This window comes from Neltuma alba, unplaced genomic scaffold (genome assembly GCF_004799145.2).
Source record: "Neltuma alba isolate B1F8T4 unplaced genomic scaffold, ASM479914v2 tig00012178_pilon, whole genome shotgun sequence".
In the NCBI taxonomy this organism is placed as follows: domain Eukaryota; kingdom Viridiplantae; phylum Streptophyta; class Magnoliopsida; order Fabales; family Fabaceae; genus Neltuma; species Neltuma alba.
The window spans coordinates 18,774-39,601 of record NW_021636721.1 but is presented as its reverse complement, the minus strand read 5'-3'; the positions used below and the strand labels follow the sequence as shown (position 1 = coordinate 39,601).

Below are 20,828 nucleotides of genomic sequence, written 5' to 3'. Positions count from 1 at the left end.
GCTCCATGACTTATATTAAAATGATTTATCAGTTCATATGTTTGAAAGTATAAGTTTGGTTTGGGCTAATGGTTGAATAATATTTCTGGACTTTGGAAGTCCAAGGCCTAAGTTAACGATCGATGTTGCTCGTAATATAAGTTTATTTCTTTTAACCATGATAGCGATTTTAAAATTTTAAGGTTTCTTCTTTTCTATCACGGTTAAGCATTCAAATAAATTATTGGATTTAATCTAGAAATGGTTTTGAAAGAACAGTTGTCACAATTTGGTATCAGAGCTAAAGATTCTGTGAATTGGGTTATTAGTGGCAATATATAATAATCTCACATAACCTTCCCTATTACTTTGTGTCTGTGCTTGACCTTACTTTGTGTTTCTTTTGGTGGGTTCCATCCTTAGGTGGGGAGCATGGTACGGACGCGATCCCGACAAACTGATCAGGGTGGAGATGAATCTACAAACCCGCCTAATCAACCACCGAATCCTCTGTAATTTAACTAAGAGACTTTACTGCAACAGCTAAGGAAAGTGGTAGTTACAGTGGTAGATGAGAGAGTAAGGAAGATGGAGGAAGATTTGAGAGTCAAGAAAGTTATGGAAGAGTTCGAAGAGAGTGGGCTTCCTGAGCCGTCTATGGGAAATTCTATCACCCACAGGGATTCTATTGAAAGAACCCAAAAAGAGAGTAGTTCACGAAGGCAACAAAAAAAAGAGGAGGCGGTGAACCTTAAAAGTGTATGGAATGACATAGAGCGGCATCACCCAAAGACTTTTGGTGGGGTTATGGATCCTGACAAAGCTGAGACTTGGATCGATGATATGGAAACAATATTCAAATCTTGTGGCTGTAATACCTATCAGAAGGTACAAGCCGCGATGGTCTTATTAAGGGACCGAGCTAAGAGGTGGTGGAGAAGCGTAAGCGGTATAGATGACTCAGGGATTACTTGGAATGAATTCAAGCAAATGTTCTTTGATCACTACTTTTCCCCAGCCATGAGACAAGAAAAAGAAACAGCTTTTTATGCTCTTCGACAGGAGAACATGCATGAAGACTAGTTTATTGCCAAATATATTGACCTCTCTAAGCATGTTACTTACCTATAGCAGAATGATAACCCAGAGTAGATGGCCCGACAATTAATAGAACGGGCGAGGCTAGAGTTGAAATAGCAAATGGCTTTATATGAGTTTAAGAGTTTCGAGGATGCCTGCACAAAACTTAGGATGACAGTTCGCAGAACCCGAGAGCTAGAGGAGAGCCGACGTCGGGATAACCGGGGCAGATTCTCTGGTTTTATGAGGCCAAAGGGAGGAATCAATAAAAAGAATAGTTATAGTTATGGGAGCTTTGGGAGCTCAGGCAAAGGCAAGAGCCAAAGTCAGAAGGATTCAGCCTGTAGAGGCTATATGCAGAGGAGACAGGCTTAGGGGAGCCGTATGGGAGGAAATCAGAGCTTCCACCATAAGCCTACCAGATCCACACTAAGTGTTAGTGGTCTTTGCTCGAGATGTGAGAAGAATCATCCAGGGCAATGTTTGGAATGCTACAGATGCCATAAGTTTGGACATATAGCTCGTAATTGTCCAGAGACGCAGCAGCAAACTCCTAGTTTTAGATCCACGGTGCCCGAGAAAGTTTTTGCTTTGACTAGAGAGGAAGCTGGTATGTCTCCTAATCTGATTAGACGTACTGTCTCTCTTCAAGGACATGATATACCTGTGTTGTTTGATTCTGGTGCCACTCATTCTTTTATTGCTGCGGAATGTGCTCAAAAGTTTAAATTTCCAATGCATGATTTGTCTTACTTATTGAAAGTGTCAACTCCAGTGGGAGCTACTGTGTTAACCACACAAGCTTGTTTAAGTCTCGTACTTAAATTTGAGAATCGTGAGTCTGAGATTGATTTGATTTGTCTACCTCTCAAGAGTATTGACGTGATTATTGGCATGGATTGGCTATCAGCAAATAATGCCATTTTGGATTGCAAAAGGAAGATGGTAACTCTTCCTTTATGCACTACGATAGTTGAAGCTATTAATAGTCTTTCGTGGTTGTCTGCTACTCAAGCAACTAAGTGTATTCAGAAGGGTTGTTAGGCCTATGCTGTTTTCTTTTCTGTTAGTACAAATAAAGAAGTTGGTGTAGACCAAATCAAGGTGGTCAAGTAGTTTCCTGAAGAAGTGTCTGGTTTACCTGCTGAAAGGGAAGTTGAATTCTCCATTGAGCTAGTACTAAGGACAACTCCAATTTCTAAAGCACCGTATAGAATGTCACCTTCTAAATTGGCAGAGCTGAAAAAGCAAATCAAAGAGTTACTTGAAAAACGATTTAGTAGATTGATTGTCTCACTGTGGGGATCACCAGTACTGTCTGTGAGAAAGAAGGATGGGAGCTTGAGATTGTGTATAAATTACAGGCAGTTGAACAAAGTGACTATCAAGAACAAATATCATTTGCCTAGGATTAACGACTTGCTAGATCAACTAATAGGGTCAGCGGTGTTTTCCAAGATTGACTTGAGGTCTGGATATCATCAATTAAGAGTCAGAGCATAGGACATCCCAAATATGGCCTTTCGTACCAGATACGAACATTACAAGTTTCTAGTAATGCTTTTTGGTTTGACAAATGCTCCAGTGGTATTTATGGACTATATGAACAGGATCTTTAGACCGTATTTGGACAAGTTTTTGTGGTGTTTATAGATGATATCCTGATATACTCTAAGAACAAGGAAGAACATCGAGAGCATCTTTACATTGCATTACGAATATTAAGGGATCATCAGTTATATGCTAAGTTAAGCAAGTGTGAGTTCTGGCTTAGAGAAGTAAAGTTCTTAGGCCATGTAGTATCTGCCAAGGGAGTAGAGTTGATCCTAGCAAGGTCGATGCCGGCGTTAGACTGGGAAACACCAAAATCTGTGATGAAGGTAAGAAGTTTCGTAGGCTTAGCTCGGTATTACTGAAGATTTATCAAGGGATTTTCTCAAATCGCCATGCCTCTAACTAAGTTGATAAAAAAAGACCAACCATTTATCTGGAGCAAAAAGTGTGAAGCGGCTTTCTAAGAACTGAAGGCTAAGTTGACCACAGCTCTAGTGTTGACTATTCCAGATCCTAATAAACCATACACCCTTTATACTGATGCTTTACTTAAGGGTTTAGGGTGTGTCCTGATACAGGAAGGTAAAGTGGTTGCCTATGCATCTAAACAATTAAGGCCGTATAAGGAGAATTATCATACACATGACCTAGAATTAGCTACGGTGGTTTTTGCATTGAAGATCTGGAGGCACTACTTATATAGATCACAGTTTGAAGTCTTTAGCGATCACAAGAGCCTGAAGTATTTAGTAGATAAGAAAGAACTGAATAATAGACAATGTCGGTGGATGGAATTCATCAAGGACTACGACTTTAAGCTTAAGTATCATCTGGGTAAAGCCAATGTGGTTGCAGACGCTTTGGGTAGAAAAACGGTGCATGTATTTCATATGAGATTGGAAGAACACTATTGCCTAGAGGGATTAAGAGATCTCCAAGTGGTGCATGAGGCTCCGGCCACTCTACAATCAATTTTGGGTGATTATGAGTTCTTTCGAGATTTGAAGGCTGCACAGATGGAGGATGACTGGTTATTGAGCATTCGAGAGGAAGTGGAGACCCATGGTGTGCCTGATTATGAAATTAGTGAAGAAGGAATCCTGAGGTACAAGAAGAGAATTTGTGTCCCTAATAATGAGGAAATCAAAAAGACTATTCTAGAAGAGGCGCATCGAAGTAATTACACAATACACCTACGGATAACCAAGATGTACCAGGACTTGAAAAAGAACTACTAGTGGCCAAAAATGAAGAGGGATGTCACGGATTTTGTATTGAAGTGTCTGACATGTCAAAAGGTCAGATAGAACATCAGAGACCTGCAGGACTATTAAGAATCTTGATATTCCCCAATGGAAATGTGATAGTATTTCTATGGACTTTATTACTGGTATGCCAAGAACCCCAACTAGCTATGATGTAATATGGGTAATTGTGGACAGATTGACTAAGTCAGCACACTTCCTGCCTATCAAGAGTACTTACTCTTTAGAAAGATTGACAAAGCTGTATATAGATGAGATTGTTCAACTTCATGGAGTGCCAGAGTCTATCATTTCAGATAGGGACCCAAGGTTTACATCGAACTTCTGGCAGTCATTACATGAAGCCATGGCACTAAGCTTAAGTTTAGTACTACTTATCATCCTCAGACTGATGGACAGACCGAGAGGACTATTCAAACTCTCGAGGACATGTTGAGGGCTTGCGTTATAGAGCTAAAGGGCAGTTGGGACACTCACTTGTCATTAGCAGAGTTTGCCTATAACAACAGCTATCACGCTAGTATTCAAATGGCACCATATGAAGCTTTATACAGGAGGAAGTGTAGATCTCTATTTTGTTGGACTGAATTAAGTGAAAGAACAATTATTGGCCTAGATTTAGTGGACATCACAACCAGAAAGATTGAGTTGATCAAATAGAAATTGTTGATGGCCCAAAGTCGACAAAAGGTTATGCGGATCGTCGGAGGAGACCTTTAGAAATTTCTAGTGGGTGATCATGTATTTTTGAAGGTTTCACCTGTCACAGGTGTAGGCAGATCCATCAAAGCTAAGAAGCTAAACCCTGATTCATAGACCCTTATGAGATTTATAGCTGATCAGACCTGTTGCATATCGAATTGCGTTGCCGCCACATCTTTCTAGTTTACACGACGTGTTCCACATGTCACAATTGAAGAAGTATGGTAGTGTGACAACCGTTCTTTCAAACCATTTAAATTAAATCCAACAATTTATTTGAATGATTAACCATGATAGAAAGAAAAAAAAAAACCCTTAAAATTTTAAATCACATCATGGTTAAAAGAAATAAACTTATATTACGAACAACATTAATTGTTAACTTGGGCCTTGGACTTCCAAAGTCCAGAAATATCATTCAAACATTAGCCTAAACCAAACTTATACTTTCAAACATCGAATTGATAAATTATTTTAATATAAGTCATGGAGCCCATCAGTCAAAAGTCAACACACCAAATCAAAGAGCGTAATCACAAAGTCTTAAATATTTCTGGCCTTCCAACGACTCCTATATCGGATAGTAGTAATTAAAGTATTAGTTTATAGCAGTAGAGTATACGGGCCCTATGTGGCAATATATAACAAGTCAGCACATAAAACAAAGCAGGGAGGCTATACACGCTATAACACACACACTATGCTTCCGGAGCCTTTCCTGATGGGCCACCACCTGAACTATCACCTAAAGATAGTAAAAACCACGGGGTGAGACAAACGCCTCAGTAACCAACTTCTCAACTCATCATACATATTAACATGTGCTCGTGAGGTGTCAATGGGATAATTATGAAATCTCAACATATTACCAATGAAAATACAAATATGTATATTCAAATAATCTCAATCATCCAAACCCTCATTACGGGGCTAACACACAAGCCACATAAGTCTATCCTTCACTATAGGAGATCAAACCGACCTATAAGCCTATCCTACACTTTAGGGGACGGATAAGTAGTCACAAAAGTCCATCCCTTATTATAGGCCTATCCCACACTTTGGAGGACAAATAAAAAGCCACAAAGGTCTATCCCTTACTCTAGGGACGAAGGAAGAAGCCAACCAGTGTGCACCAATGGCGACCTTACCACGTGGTAGGATAGAGCTCAATCCAAAATCCAAATAACAATCAATCATTCACAATATACCGAAAAATGTCTCAATCTTTGCTCAGTATAATCTATAAGATATAAATCATATATCTTTTCAAACTTCTCAATCACAATTTCAAAAATCCCACAAGATAATTTTCATAGCTCAAAAGATATAACATATCTACTCGGGTTCCAAATAACAAATATTATTCTAAAATAGCAAAATACTCACAAACAACATATTAGCACATATAACAAGTGGAAAATGGTTACCTCTTACCAAAGCAATAGTAAGGATTACCACAAGGTCAATCCTTTGTTCAACCAATAATTAATCTACACAATTAATATAACCACATATTAATATACACTAATTAATTAATTAATTAAAATTCTCTATATTAGTTAAGTTTCTAATTTAATTAAATTATTATGTTCTAAATTCTAAAAAAATCTCATTTTAAGTTTAAACCTCAAAATCAAACTATCGAAATTTAATAATATTTCAAATATTTATAATAAATAATCTAATCAAAACTTTAATGGTATAACTACCATATATTTCCATAAATAATAAAATTTTTTGTTACAGTAATTATTTTAAAACCTTCAGTCACCCAATAAATAAAACTAAACCAATTAAAATCTCAATAATATGTCAAACAATCCAATAAATTATTTAATTTAAATTTAATCGATAAAAATATGGTATACCCATAAATAACATATTTTCAACTAAATAAATTAATTTAAATATTAAAACTAACAAATAAACAAATCTAAACCGATTAAAATTAACAACTCATTTATTTCTAAATTTCTATAGTAATCTTTTATCAAAACTCAATACTTATATCACATATAAGTCTTAAAATTTTCTCCAATCACTATAGTAATAATATAAATAGGAAGCTCAAAATATACAAAAAATATTCATAAAGAAAGTTTCACAAAAAGAAGTAATTTTATGTACCTAAAATATCTTCAAAGCTTGCCTTCTCCTTCACCGATATGTTCTCCTCTCTCACGCACACTCTAACTCTCTTTCTCTCTTTCCTTCTTGCGCCTGCAAGGAGGAAATGAATTGTGGGGGGTGTATTTAACACCCCCACACATTATTGGGGGAGGTGGATTTCAAACCCAACCCCCAACCCCACTCAAACTTTCCAACCGAATTCGGTGGAAAGTTTGACTTCTTTCTTTTTTTAAAAAAAATATTATAATAAAATATTATTATATCTATTTTTTTTACATAAATCCTAAAAATTAATTTAGGATATTACAGGTAGAACCCGAATGGCTAGATAATTAAGTGAATAAAAATAAAAGCTGAAATATAATCTAGTAGAGGGTTGAGGCAAGCATCTCACTCTCAACTCACTAATAGCTAGGATAAAATCCATTAAAATTTACTTAAGCAATGATCTCACTTAACTAAATTTAGTAGCCAGAAGGAGAATCTCCAAATTACTGAATAAATATTTATTTCTCTCATATGTTAGCCTACAGGATGGCTACATATTTATAATGCAAAAATTACAATGAATAAATATAAAAATTAAGTAAATATCCCTAATATCTTGGAACTAACAGAAAGAGATGTTGGTGGACCTCTAACAACCTAAAGTCCCCTTATTCAACTGATAAATCATTAATAAAATCAATAAAACCCAAAAGACTCATTCAACTCTCCTTAAAAGATGCAAACAGACTCAACCACTACTCTAGTCTCCCTATTTCTTCTCTAGTGCCTTAATGTGCTAACTTTAAGTCCTATCAATGCTCCCTCCCTGAAGACACGACTTGCCCTCAAGTCATAATTGATGAACTTGCGCAGCCACTTGAATTATTCCCTTATCCATTGGATTTGCCTTTGACCGATGGTTCCTATTCATTTGAATTTCTAATAAGAGCATACTTTGAAATTGGGCACCGGAATGGGTCCCTGAAATAACTCCCTGAAGCTTGTACTTTTTGCCATTTATCCAGAAAATCATGAACATCTCGTTCCAATTGGTTTGGGTGGTATTCAATGAAGCCAGTCATTTAATGCCCATAACAAGATCAATTCCACTTAAAGTGAAGGGGAAATAATCTTGTTTAATAACTAAATCAGAAATTTGTACCTCCAAATTTGTGCAAATACGGTTGCATTTTACCTCTCTACCATCTTCTGTTTGAACTCCAAATGAAGACTTTGCACTAGTAGGAAGACACAAATCAGAAACTAATACCTCTGATATAAAATTGTGAGTAGACCCACTATCTACTAAAATCAGAATCTCTCAGCCCATTATAGAACCTTTGAGCTTCATGGTTCCAGCATTTGCCTTCCCTACAATGGCGTTAAACATAACCTCAACTTCCCCTCCATCTCCCATATAGTTGACATCTTTTTTTACAGGTAGGACAATTTCTTCTCCTTCTTCAATGAGTTCTAGGAGAGAAAAAGAGGAGTTGCAGCAGTGCCCCGATTTGAAAACTTCACCACAGCGATAACAAAGCCCTTTCTCCCTGCAATGTTGGCGTTCAGACTCTAAGGTAGAGGAACTGGATGATTTTGCTAATGGGTGCTGAGACAAGTATGTGTTTGGGGTTGGCGGTGGAAGGAGCTTTGGAATTGCAGATGAAGATGGTTGTGCGATTCTTGTGTCTTGTCCTGGCTGGGTATAGGGTAAAAAAGTGCGAGTTACTCCTGAGGCTATGTTGGGTTTAGGTCTATTAGCATTTTGGAGCTTAGTTTCATACTCTAATGCTAAATTGGTTGCTCGATAGACAGTTCTAGGCTTATGGATACACACGTCCGCCTTCAACTCCTCCTTAAGGCCATTGATGAAGACACCTAACAAGCAATGTTCTGGCCAATTCTTGACGTGTGAGGACCTGCGAGCAAATTCAGAACGATACTTCAACACCGTCCCTGTTTGTCGAACGCTACAAAGGTACTCATTTGGGTTCTGGTATTCTGATGGTCCATAGTTTTCTTAAAGAGCCTTCACAAGCTCATCCCAATACACTACTGTGCGTTCATTGTTAACCCAAAAGAATAGATCAAGTTTGTCTCCCTCCAAGTACATTGATGCCATGTCCACTTTCAAATCTTCTGGGGTGTCATAGTACCTAAAATATTTCTCTGCCTTCAATATCCAGCCTCGCAGATCCCCACTGCTAAACTTGGGGAATTCAATTTTTGTGTAAGGCATTCGGCGCCTATAAGATGCTTCAGGGTCGTCCTCACTGTCATCTTCCCAATGAGAATGATGGTTTCCTCTTTGACTTCTTTCAGATGCAACCTCCAAATTGGCTACTCTATTAGCTAATGCTTCAATATTTTCCAGTCGCGCAGTAATTGGGGTCAAAGGATCACTATCTCTTGCTAAAGGATTTTCAGGATTTTCAAGTAGGTTAGGAATTCGGGATGATCTAGTCTCAACCATGGCTCTAATGCTAATTTGGTAGAACCCAAATGACTAGATAATTAAGTGAATAAAAATAAAAGCTGAAATATAATCTAGTAGAGGGTTGAGGCAAGAATCTCACTCTCAACTCACTAATAGCCAGGATAAAATCCACTAAAATTTACTTAAGCAAGGATCTCACTTAACTAAATTTAGTAGCCAGAAGGAGAATCTCAAAATTACTGAATAAATATTTATTTCTCTCATATGTTAGCCTACAGGATGGCTAACATATTTATAATGCAGAAATTACAATTGAATAAATATAAAAATTAAGTAAATATCCCTAATATCTTGGAACTAACAGAAAGAGACGTTGGTGGACCTGTAACAACCTAAAGTCCCCTTATTCAACTGATAAATCATTAATAAAATCAATAAAACCCAAAAGACTCATTCAACTCTCCTAAAAAGATGCAAACAGACTCAACCACTACTCTAGTCTCCCTATTTCTTCTCTAGTGCGTTAATGTACTGACTTGGAGTCCTATCAAAGTATCATCCCGATCCGTCTCATGTTATTGAGCCTAAAGAGATTGAGTTGCGAGATAATTTAACCTATCCAGCAGAACCAAAACGGATTTTGGATGTTAAGGATAAACAATTAAGGAATAAGACTATTCATCTTGTTAAGGTATTTTGGAAGGGCATAAGTCCTAGTGATACTACTTGGGAGACTGAGGAGAGGATGCGTCGCGAGTACCTGTACTTGTTTTCTTAGTAAGCACTTTGAGTTGCTTCTGTTTTTAATCTTTTGTATGTAGTTGTTTGAATTTTGAGGACAAAATTCTATTTAGGTGGGGAGAGTTGTAATATCCTAATATTTTAAATATATATATAATGGAGTCAACTTTCCACCTAATTCAGTGGAAAGTTGAAATTAGAAGGTTGAAAATTAGGAGAGAGTGGAAAATAGGTAGCGTGTGGAAAGGAGGAGGAAGACTTATGGGAGGAGGAGTTAATGCAAGGATGAAAATTTGTGACAAGTGGTTGGAATTGCAGAATAAAAGAGAGTAGGAGGCAGAAGGCAAGAGTGCGTGAGAGAAGGAGAGAAAGAGAGAGAATTAGAGAAAGAGAGAACGAGAGAGGAGCAGAGAAGTTTTGGCATTTTGAAGGGTAACACAAGCTTTGGGGATAATCTAGGTACATGAAATTATTTCTTTTCATCAAACTTTCTTCATGAATATTTCCTATATATTTTAAGTTTCCTAATGGCAGTATTACTAAAGTGCTTAGAAAAAATTTTGAGACTTATATATGATATAAATATGGAGTTTTGGTAAAAGATGATCATAGAAATTTGAGTTGAGGAGACTGAGGAGAGGATGCATCGCGAGTACCTGTACTTGTTTTCTTAGTAAGCACTTTGAGTTGCTTCTGTTTTTAATCTTTTGTATGTGGTTGTTTGAATTTTGAGGACAAAATTCTATTTAGATAGGGAGAGTTATAATATCCTAATATTTTAAATATATATAATGGAGTCAACTTTCCACCTAATTCAGTGGAAAGTTGAAATTAGAAGGTTGAAAATTAAGAGAGAGTGGAAAATGGGTAGCGTGTGGAAAGGAGGAGGAAGACTTATGAGAGGAGGAGTTAATGCAAGGATGAAAATTTGTGTCAGGTGGTTGGAATTGCAGAATAAAAGAGAGTAGGAGGTAGAAGGTGAGAGTGCGTGAGAGAAGGAGAGAAAGAGAGAGAATTAGAGAAAGAGAGAGGAGCAGAGAAGTTTTGGCATTTTGAAGGGTAACACAAGCTTTGGAGATAATCTAGGTACATGAAATTACTTCTTTTCATCAAACTTTCTTCATGAATATTTCTTATATATTTTAGGTTTCCTAATGACAGTATTACTAAAGTGCTTAGATAAAATTTTGAAACTTATATATGATATAAATATGGAGTTTTGGTAAAAGATGATCATAGATGATCATAGAAATTTAGAGGTAAATGAGTTGTTAATTTTAATCGGTTAGATTTGTCCATTTGTTGGTTTTTGGTGCCTAAATTGATTTTTCTAGTTGAAAAATATGTGATATATGATTTATATCATATTTTACCGATTAAAATTTAGTTGAATAATTTATTTGAGGTGTTTAACATATTATTAAGATTTTAATCGGTTTAGTTTTATTTATTGGGTGACTGGAGGTTTTAAAATAATTATTGCAGCTAAAAATTTTATTATTTATGGAAATATATATAATAGTTATATCATTAAAGTTTTGATTAGATTATTTATTTATAAATATTTGAAATATTATTGAATTTTTGATAGTTTGATTTTGAGGTTTAAGCTTAAAATGAGATTTTTAGAATTTAGAACATAATAATTTTATATTTAGAAATTGTGGAAAATCCTTTTTATTAAGGTAAATAATTTGGAGGTGATAAATAAATAATTTGGCTTGTTAGAAATTTTAAGTTACTCCTAAAATACTTAATAATTTTTTGGGTTATGAGAGCTGCGGGAATTTAGAATAAAAATTCAATTAAATTAGAAATTTAAATAATATATAGAAGCTTAATTAATTAATTAATTAGCTTATATTAATATGTGGTTATATTAATTATGTAGATTAATTATTGGTTGAGCAAAGGATTGACCTTGTGGTAATCCTTTTTATTGCTTTGGCGAGAGGTAACCACTTTCCACTTGTTATATGTGCTAATATGTTGTTTGTGATTATTTTCCTATTTTTGAATAATATTTGTTATTTGGAATTCGAGTAGATATGTTATATCTTTTAAGCTATAAAAATTGTCTTGTGGGATTTTTAGAATTGTGATTGAGAAGTTTGGAAGAGATATATGATTTATATCTTATGGATTATACTGAGAAAAAATTGAGACATTTTTCATTATATTGTGAATGATTGGTTGTTATTTGAATTTTGGATTGAGCGCTATCCTACCACGTGGTAAGGCTGCCATTGATGCACATTGGATGGCTTCCTTCGTCCTTAGAGTAAGGGATAGACCTTTGTGGCTTTTTATTCGTCCTCCAAAGTGTGGGATAGGCCTATAATAAAGGATAGACATTTGTTACTACTTATTCGTCCCCTAAAGTATGGGATAGGCCTAGATGTTGGATTGATCCCCTATAGTGAGAGATAGACTTATGTGGCTTGTGTGTTAGCCCTCATAATGAGGGTTTGGATGATTGAGATTATTTGAATATACATATTTGTATTTTCATTGATATATATATGTTGAGATTTCATAATTATCCCACTTGACACCTCACGAGCACATGTTAGTATGTATGATGAGTTGAAAAGTTGGTTATTGGGGCGTTTGTCTCACCCCTTAGTTTTTACTATCTTCAGGTGATAGTTCAGGTGGTGGCTCATCAAGGAAAGCTCCAAAGGCATAGTGTGCTGTTATAACTTGTATAGCCTCCCTGCTTTTGTTTTATGTGCTGACTTGTTATATATTGCCACATACGGCCCATATACTCTAATGCTGTAAACTAATACTTTTAATTACTACTATCTGATAGGGGGTCAATTAAAGGCTAGAGATATTTAAGACTTTGTGTATTACACTCTTTTGATAGTGTTGACTTTTGACTCATGGGCTCCATGACTTATATTAAAATGATTTATCAGTTCGTATGTTTGAAAGTATAAGTTTGGTTTGGGCTAATGGTTGAATGATATTTCTGGACTTTGGAAGTCCAAGGCCCAAGTTAATGATCGATATTACTCGTAATAGAAGTTTATTTCTTTTAACCATGATAGCGATTTTAAAATTTTAAGGTTTCTTCTTTTCTATCATGGTTAAGCATTCAAATAAATTATTGGATTTAATCTAAAAATGATTTTGAAAGAACGGTTGTCACATACTTTGTCAACTATAATCAAATAGAAGAGGGAAGAAGGATATTAAGGAAGATAATTATGGAGTTTTAGAAAAAATATGTCATATTTTTTATAATTAACTAACTTACCTAACTTTCTTAATATAATCAAATTAGTTAAATAGATCTTATATTAAGGATCGAAGTAGTATTATTCTTTCAATTTCTTGTGTTTTTACTTTTGTACTTGGGTTCAGATTCCAAATCCTTGCGATGGCGCGTGATGCTGATGGAGTTGGCTGTTCTTCAAGCTCTTTTGATTCAACTAAGAGATGGAAGTATCATGTGTTTTTGAGCTTTCGAGGGGAAGATACTCGGAAAAATTTTACTGATCATTTGTATGCTGCATTAAAACGCAAAGGATTTAGAACTTTTCGGGATGAGGAAGAACTGGAAAGGGGAGAATCTATTAATCCAAGTTTAATACAAGCAATTGAAGAATCTCGTTCTGCAATTATTGTGCTCTCCCCAAATTATGCTTCTTCAACTTGGTGTTTGGATGAGCTTCAAAAGATCCTCCTGTTGAAGGAAGAGAGAAGTCTTCAAGTATTTCCGATATTTTATGGTGTAGATCCTTCTGATGTTCGGAAACAAAAGGGAAGTTTTGCAGAAGCATTCATGAAGCATGAAGAAAGATTTGCTGAGGACAAACTAAAGGTGCAAAAGTGGAGAGATGCTTTTGAAAAAGTTGCTACTTTATCTGGTTGGGACTCAAAAAATCGGTAATTTTCACTTCTCTCAATAATTATCATCTCTTTTTTTTTGGTTGAGAAATAAGGGCGTAGATGTTTAAATATACTCTAAATTATTGTTTCATCAAGGTTTTATATTATGGCAACCCACAACTTCTCTATTGAGGAGATTGTGGGATCTATTTGCCGAAGGATAGGGTGTGTCTTGTGTCAGGCGAGTGCGTAGGTCCCTTCCCTACCCATTTAGCTTTAACTAACAAGTATTATAAATGTCGTTTACTTAAAACTAGAATACTTTAATCCATTTTACCTTAATTACATTTGCTTTTTATGCATTTTGAAAACATGCACTTAATTTTAAATGGTTAATTTTGTTAAGAGTATTTTAAAAAGATATTTTTAATTAAAATTTGTACTAGAATAATATTTATTTACTAATTTATCCTTCATCATACTAAATTCCTAATTTTGGATAAAATTATTTTGAAGAATTTAAATTTTTTATTTTTCTTTCTCTTAATTATCTCTTACAAATAAATTTTTTTTCTAATGTTTTGATCATATAGGGATAAAAGCTTAAGTAATTTAATTATTATAGATATTAAAAATTTTATTAAGAGTTTCAATAATTCCTTTAATAAATATACACTTCCCTAAATGTTTTTATAAATTCACTCCAAAAAATGTCTTTATAAATGTTTATTACAAAAATAGCTTAAAAATTTTAAGTTACAAATTTAAGTTATTAATATAACCTCTTAAACTCAAATTAATTATTATATGTATCATGAATAAAATAATCTTTTGAAATATGATCTTAGACATTTAAAAGAAATCTAAATATATATATCAATACATGTAATGAAAAAAATAAAATATTTAAATAATTTTTATGCTAAATAAGGGTATTTCAGTCAAAACAATGAGCAAGTCTTTTCGTAAAAAATACTCTCAACACTATTAATGCTGCGTGACGTGGTACTAAAAAAGGTTTGCTTTCTCTCTCTTTCTTATCCTTGTCGGCGTGAGACTGGGATGGTTGGCTCTTGAGGGATGAGAGAGAGAGAGCTGCAAGCTTTTACTAGGAAGAAAAGAAAGCAAGTCCATGCTGCCTTTTCAAATTTCAATGCCATGTCACCACAACATTAACCCTGTTGGGAGTATTTTTAACAAAAGGACTTGTCCATTTAATGTAATAAACTATAAGAATTCTATAAAAAGGAAAAAAGACTAAAATAACCTGATTTAAAATCAGATAAAACTATAAGAACTGGCAAATTATTTTTTCCTTAGTATTTCACCCATTTTATTTCATTATAGACTTGTATTTTTAAGTGGTGTTTGACAAGATGGAAAAGTGCTTTTCAAAAGTATTTTTTCACAAAACGAGACAAACTCTTCCACGTATTTACTTTATATACTATAAAAACACTTTTAAAACCATGGTTCGGTTTCCATCCAAACACCCTTTTAGTTGTTGGTAAAATAGACTTGTATCACTAGGTTGTAGATGATCTAGGTTTTCCAATTGAATTCAGTTAATGATATAATTCTGAAATGGTCATTTTCTTGAATATATATTAGTAAAATTACATAGTAATAATTATTATGTAATTCAACAATTAAAAAATTAATATTAATAATTTATAATTTCTGTAAATTTTTAAATTTCATTGTTTATTAATAAATAATTAATAGTTGTTATTATTTTTTGATGGTTGAAGACGTTACCGTATAGCGTTAGATTTGAACTCTTGTGAAATCTTGCTTAAATAAAATTAAGAAAAACTATTCAAATAATAAAATGTATTGCCAAAAAAACGAAAAGGAAACTCAACCTATAATGTATTAATTAAGTGACTTCAATATCTAGGGGCTATAGTAAAGTGCGTGGACACACGAACATAATCGTGCATATCTGCAAATAATTATCTCCTATCCCCACTAAGTGCAAACTAAGCTTCACGGAAAACTTAAGATTGCTACATTTGTGGTCATGTTTTTCTTTACATCTCACATTAAGTATTTTTTATTGTTTATGCAAGAACTTTAAAATTCAGTTGACTTAAAACCATCACGCTATTTTCATGTAAAAAAAAAATCATTTTATAATTTTATTTTCATATGAAGGTATGAAAGCGAATTCATTGAAAGCATTGCTGAAGAAATGGGGTCAAAGTTACTTGATAAATCCGCATATGGTCATGGCAAGTTAATTGGAATTGAACCAAAATTAGAAAAATTGAAGTCAATTGTAGCAAGGGAATCAGGAGGAGTTGGGTTTATAGGAATATGGGGCACAGGAGGTGTAGGCAAAACAACTCTTGCTAGAGCCTTTTATGAGCGGGAGCGAGAGCGCAAAAACTTTGAGATCCACTGCTTCCTTAATAATATTAGAGAGGCATGGGAAAAAGAAGGTTTGATTTCATTGCCAAGAAAACTTATTTCTTCTCTGGATAAAAAGAGTATGGAAGTGGCTGATTTTTATGAAGGAATGGAGTTAATAAAAAGCAAGTTGACTGACAGAAAAATCCTACTTGTCCTTGATGATGTGAGTGATATTAGGCAACTTGAAAATTTGGCTCCCAAGCAAGGATGGTTCAGCGAAGGGAGCATAATAATAATAACAACTAGGGATAAGCAATTGTTATCATCACACGGTGTATCTGCTGTGTATGAATTCAAATTATTGAGTGATAAAGAGTCCCTTGAACTTTTCCTTCAAAAAGCTTTTAAAGAAGAGCATCCTAATGAAGATTATTTGAAACTTGCTAGAACCGTCATTAAGTATGCTGGAGGCCTTCCTTTAGTGCTCACAGTGTTAGGTTCATCTCTTTGCAAAAGACCTGTAGTGGAATGGAAGGATGAACTAGCTAAGCTCAAGAAAATTCCTCCAAAGGATATTTTGAAGATACTTCAAGTGAGTTTTGATGGACTGGATGATCAGCAGAAAACTATATTCTTGGATATTGCTTGCTTTTTCAATGGGATGGACAAAGATCATGTCATACAAATTTTAGAAACTTTGGATAAGGATCTTCACCCAAAAACTGGGATAAATGTTCTCATTAAGAAATCACTAATAATTACTTATGAAGGGCATTTGTGGGTGCATGAAATTCTCCAAGACATGTGTAAATATATTGTCTATCAAGAATCACCTTATGATGCAGGCAAGCGTTCCAGGATATTGTCTTTGGAGGATGCCAATCATGTACTAAAAGGAAATAAGGTGACATTATTCCAACATTCTTGTGTTTATGTGCTTTTTAATATCAATGTATTCCATAACTTTTACATACATTTTGACCTTGGCTTGTTGTTTTATAGGGGACAGAAGCAATTCGAGGAATAGCGCTAACATTGGAAAAGTCATGTGATGCATTTTGGGATCCTGAAGCCTTATTAAAGATGAGTAATCTCAAGTTACTTATGATTTCAAGTCGCTCACATGTTTCACATTGCCAATTAAATCTTCCGCACGGGCTCAAGTCCCTTTCCAGTGACTTGAAAGTCATAGAATGGATGAGGTATCCATTATTTTATTTGCCCAATCAGCCTCAACTCTATGAACTTGTAGTACTAAAAATGCAACATAGCAAATTAAAAAAACTTTGGAGAGGGACACAGGTAGTTATGATCCTTTCATTTAAATTCTTTGTCCATAATTTACTAAATTATATTAGTGTTTGGTTTTGAGGGCTTATTGTTTCCTATTTTTCTATTGTTAGTCTCTCCCAAGCTTGAAGTCCCTTGATTTATCTCATTCAGAATACCTCATCGAAACCCCAAATTTTGATAGAATTCCTCATCTTGAAAAACTGATTCTTGAAGGGTGTTCTAACTTAGTTGAAGTTCACCAGTCTCTTGGGCAACATAAGAGGCTTGTCACTGTTGACTTGAAAGATTGCGAAAAAGTTAAAACCCTTCCAGAAAAGTTTGAGATCAATGGCTTGGAGACTTTTATTCTATCAGGTTGTTCAAAAGTTAGAAAACTTCCTCAGTTTGGAAAAGATATGACACGTCTATCTAAGCTTGATTTAGAGAAGACTGCTATAGCCAAACTACCTCACTCATTGGGCAATTTGATTGGTCTCGTTGAATTAAATTTGACGAACTGCAAAAAGCTGATCTGTCTTCCATGTAGTGTTAGTAAGTTGAAAGCTCTGAAAGTTATCAAAATTTCTCGGTGCTCAAAGTTTTCAAGGCTGCCAGAGAATTTGAATGAAAATGAAGCTTTGGAAGTGCTGGATTTGAGTGGGATTGCTATAAAAGGGTTGTCATTTAGTAACTACAATGGTGAAGCACAATCATCATCATCATGGAGTTGCTTCTCCCTTTTTCAAAGCCCTTCAAGGTCAACAAGTTTTATGCTGTTGCCGTCTTTGTCATCATTGACACATTTATGTTTACAAAACTGCAATCTCCATGACGCATCACTTCCCGATGATATCAGCATGTTATCATCACTGGAAAAGTTAAATCTAAGTCACAACAATTTCATTGACGTACCATCTGGCCTCATTTCCAATCTTTCGAAGCTTAAAACTATTGGTCTCTGTAGTTGCCCAAGGCTTCGGTCTTTGCCGCAACTTCCATCAAATCTATCATGTATATGTGCTGATGATTCCTCATCAATGAAACATTACGGACGTGCACACCAATTATGGGATTTCATTGAATCATTTCAACCTCAGGTTTATTTTATTTGTCTTTTAAGTGTTCTTTCACCTCAATCATTTTACTTCTTTAACATGGAAAATTGTTTCTTATAGGTTCGCAACCATTTAAATATGAAGTCAGCGATTGTAAAAGGGGATTCAGAAATTGTGAGTTTTTAGAATTACTTTTTTTTTTTAAATTTCTTTGACAATAAATATATAGTTTAGTTGACTTGTACATATATATTACCGTTTCTTACGTGTTAATCAACATACTTCTGATACAAACAATCTGTTTTTTTTTGGTCCCAGTTAATTTCCCTCTGTCCACCTTTTCGCGCATTAACAATTGAAGGGAGCAAAGTACCATCATGGTTTTATAATCAAAACTACTTTTGCGAGAAAGAATTCTGGTGGTGTCCAAATGTGTCGTTCATAATAAATATATCCCCTGATTATTGTGGTTCACGTGAATGGTTGGGCATAGCCATATGCTTAGTCATAGAAAAGGATCGCGCATTTGGAGAAGGGATGGATGCAATTTGTTGGAGCTGCAGACTTCCTAATGATGAATTTCCAAACTCGTATCATGTGAGTCATGTTTATTTAAATAAGGCTGGGAGTCCTCAGCTTCATATAATATATATTCCTCATTCCTCTTTGCTTATAAACGGATCCCAAATGGTATTTTTCTCTGAGAATGCAATGAAAAATAAGTCACCAAGGATGAAAATAAGCAAGTGTGGGTGGCAAGCGGTGTGCAAAGAAGATGTCGAAGCATGGCGAAGAACAAGGGACGAAGGTTGTAGTATCATCAATAACCACGTAAAGATTGATCCAGCCATCAACAGTGAAGGTTATGGTCCCTGGCCGAGACATGATGATACCGTTGTAGAAGTGGATGGCGCCTGTTCTCATTTAGATGACAAAGCGGCTTGTGGTGGCGTTCTTAAAGATGGCAACAATTGTATGAAGGAGGCTTTTCTTCTGAAATTAAGTGGTGGAGATATCCTCACAGCAAAACTATGGGGTTGCCTGATGGGTCTCAAAAGAGCTTGGGACGCTGGTATTGGATATGTTATCTTGAGAAGCGACTCCACTGAGACTGTTCGATTGATCAAATTTGAAGTTCCTGAGACGCACAAGGATATTGCTGTGATCATGGAAATTAAAGGGATGTTAGAGCGGAAATGGTTTGTGGATATCCAAGTCTTTCATAGAGACGGCAATGTCATTGCTGGTTTACTTGCTAAAAGAGCACTTAAAGGAGCAATGGGTCTGCAAATCCTAGGCCCTAAGACAATGATGAAAATATTGCAGGCCACTGGTGTTACACTCGCAGAAGATGAGAAAGATGGAGGTTATACTCAATGCTCTAGACATCATGATCAGTTTGTTGTTGAAGAAGATGAGTCTATACTTCCAAGGTACGTAGATCAACCCTTCTTAAACTTTATGTTTTATATTAATGCATGCTTGATGGCTATTTGAATTTTTCTTCGATATATTAATTTAATATAATCTTTCAATTCATGTAAATATTATATTTTTCTTGGTTATTTCATTTCCTTAGGCCATGACATTATTTAGTTTTAACAGTCCGCCACATATCAAACTAGATCTTATGTATTTCCTTAATTTTTTTTATTTCCTCTTATTTGTGAGAGAAGTCATAAGTTGAAGATAATTTTACCTCATTTGTATGTTTTAGCACATCATATAATTAATTATGAGTTATAATCAGTTTTTTCTCACAATTATAAGAGAATCTGGATGTGAAGAGTTACATGATTATATTTTTAGTATATAACCAGCTTCTTGTTCAAGAGAATGACAGGGTATTGCCAGGTGCTGAATATTAGAAAACATTTTGACATAAATTAAAGAATTTAGTTAAGATTAGTTATTTATATTTCTAAAAATTTTAAAAATGATCAAGTTCATTATTGGAGGAGGTTGTTTGGTAAAGAAATATCAAAACAAAACATAATAATGAGGACAGGAGGAGGAAGTATTAATATCAAACGGTCCAATTGCCCCAGGTGATCCACCGTATATGCATATTCATTGTTACTGTTTTGTTGTAATTGAACCAACTTCAATCATTTGGCACTATATATTAAGTCATTGTTCTTGTTTTGTTGATAGTGAGTCAGACAGCTTCAACAATCCCCATAATGAGGTTGAGAACAGAGAGGGGTTTCGTTGTTGGGAGTGGATGTCAAACTTTTGGCATTCTCTTGAGCATCTATTTCAGACTTAGTGCTAAGGTATATTTCATACTTTTTGCATTGTGCTCTATCTATACTAATATAAAATGGAAAATCCCAAAAAAATATTTTAAATTTTAAAATCTCCAATCAGAAATTGTTAAAAAAATGTGTTGTTAATTGCTATTATAGTATAGCATACAAGACTGAT

At 34.7% G+C, this 20,828-nt stretch overlaps 1 protein-coding gene across 1 annotated transcript; it reads left to right on the top strand.

Moving 5' to 3' along the window:
- The first annotated feature begins 13,267 nt into the window (after positions 1 to 13,267).
- LOC114724202 (TMV resistance protein N-like) lies at positions 13,268 to 20,670 on the top strand. The gene is made up of 6 exons (XM_028910517.1): positions 13,268 to 13,776; positions 15,877 to 16,960; positions 17,478 to 18,443; positions 18,522 to 18,575; positions 18,720 to 19,834; positions 20,556 to 20,670. The coding sequence occupies exons 1-6, from the start codon at positions 13,268 to 13,270 to the stop codon at positions 20,668 to 20,670; spliced, it is 3,843 nt and encodes a 1,280-aa protein (XP_028766350.1).
- The last annotated feature ends 158 nt before the right edge of the window (positions 20,671 to 20,828 follow it).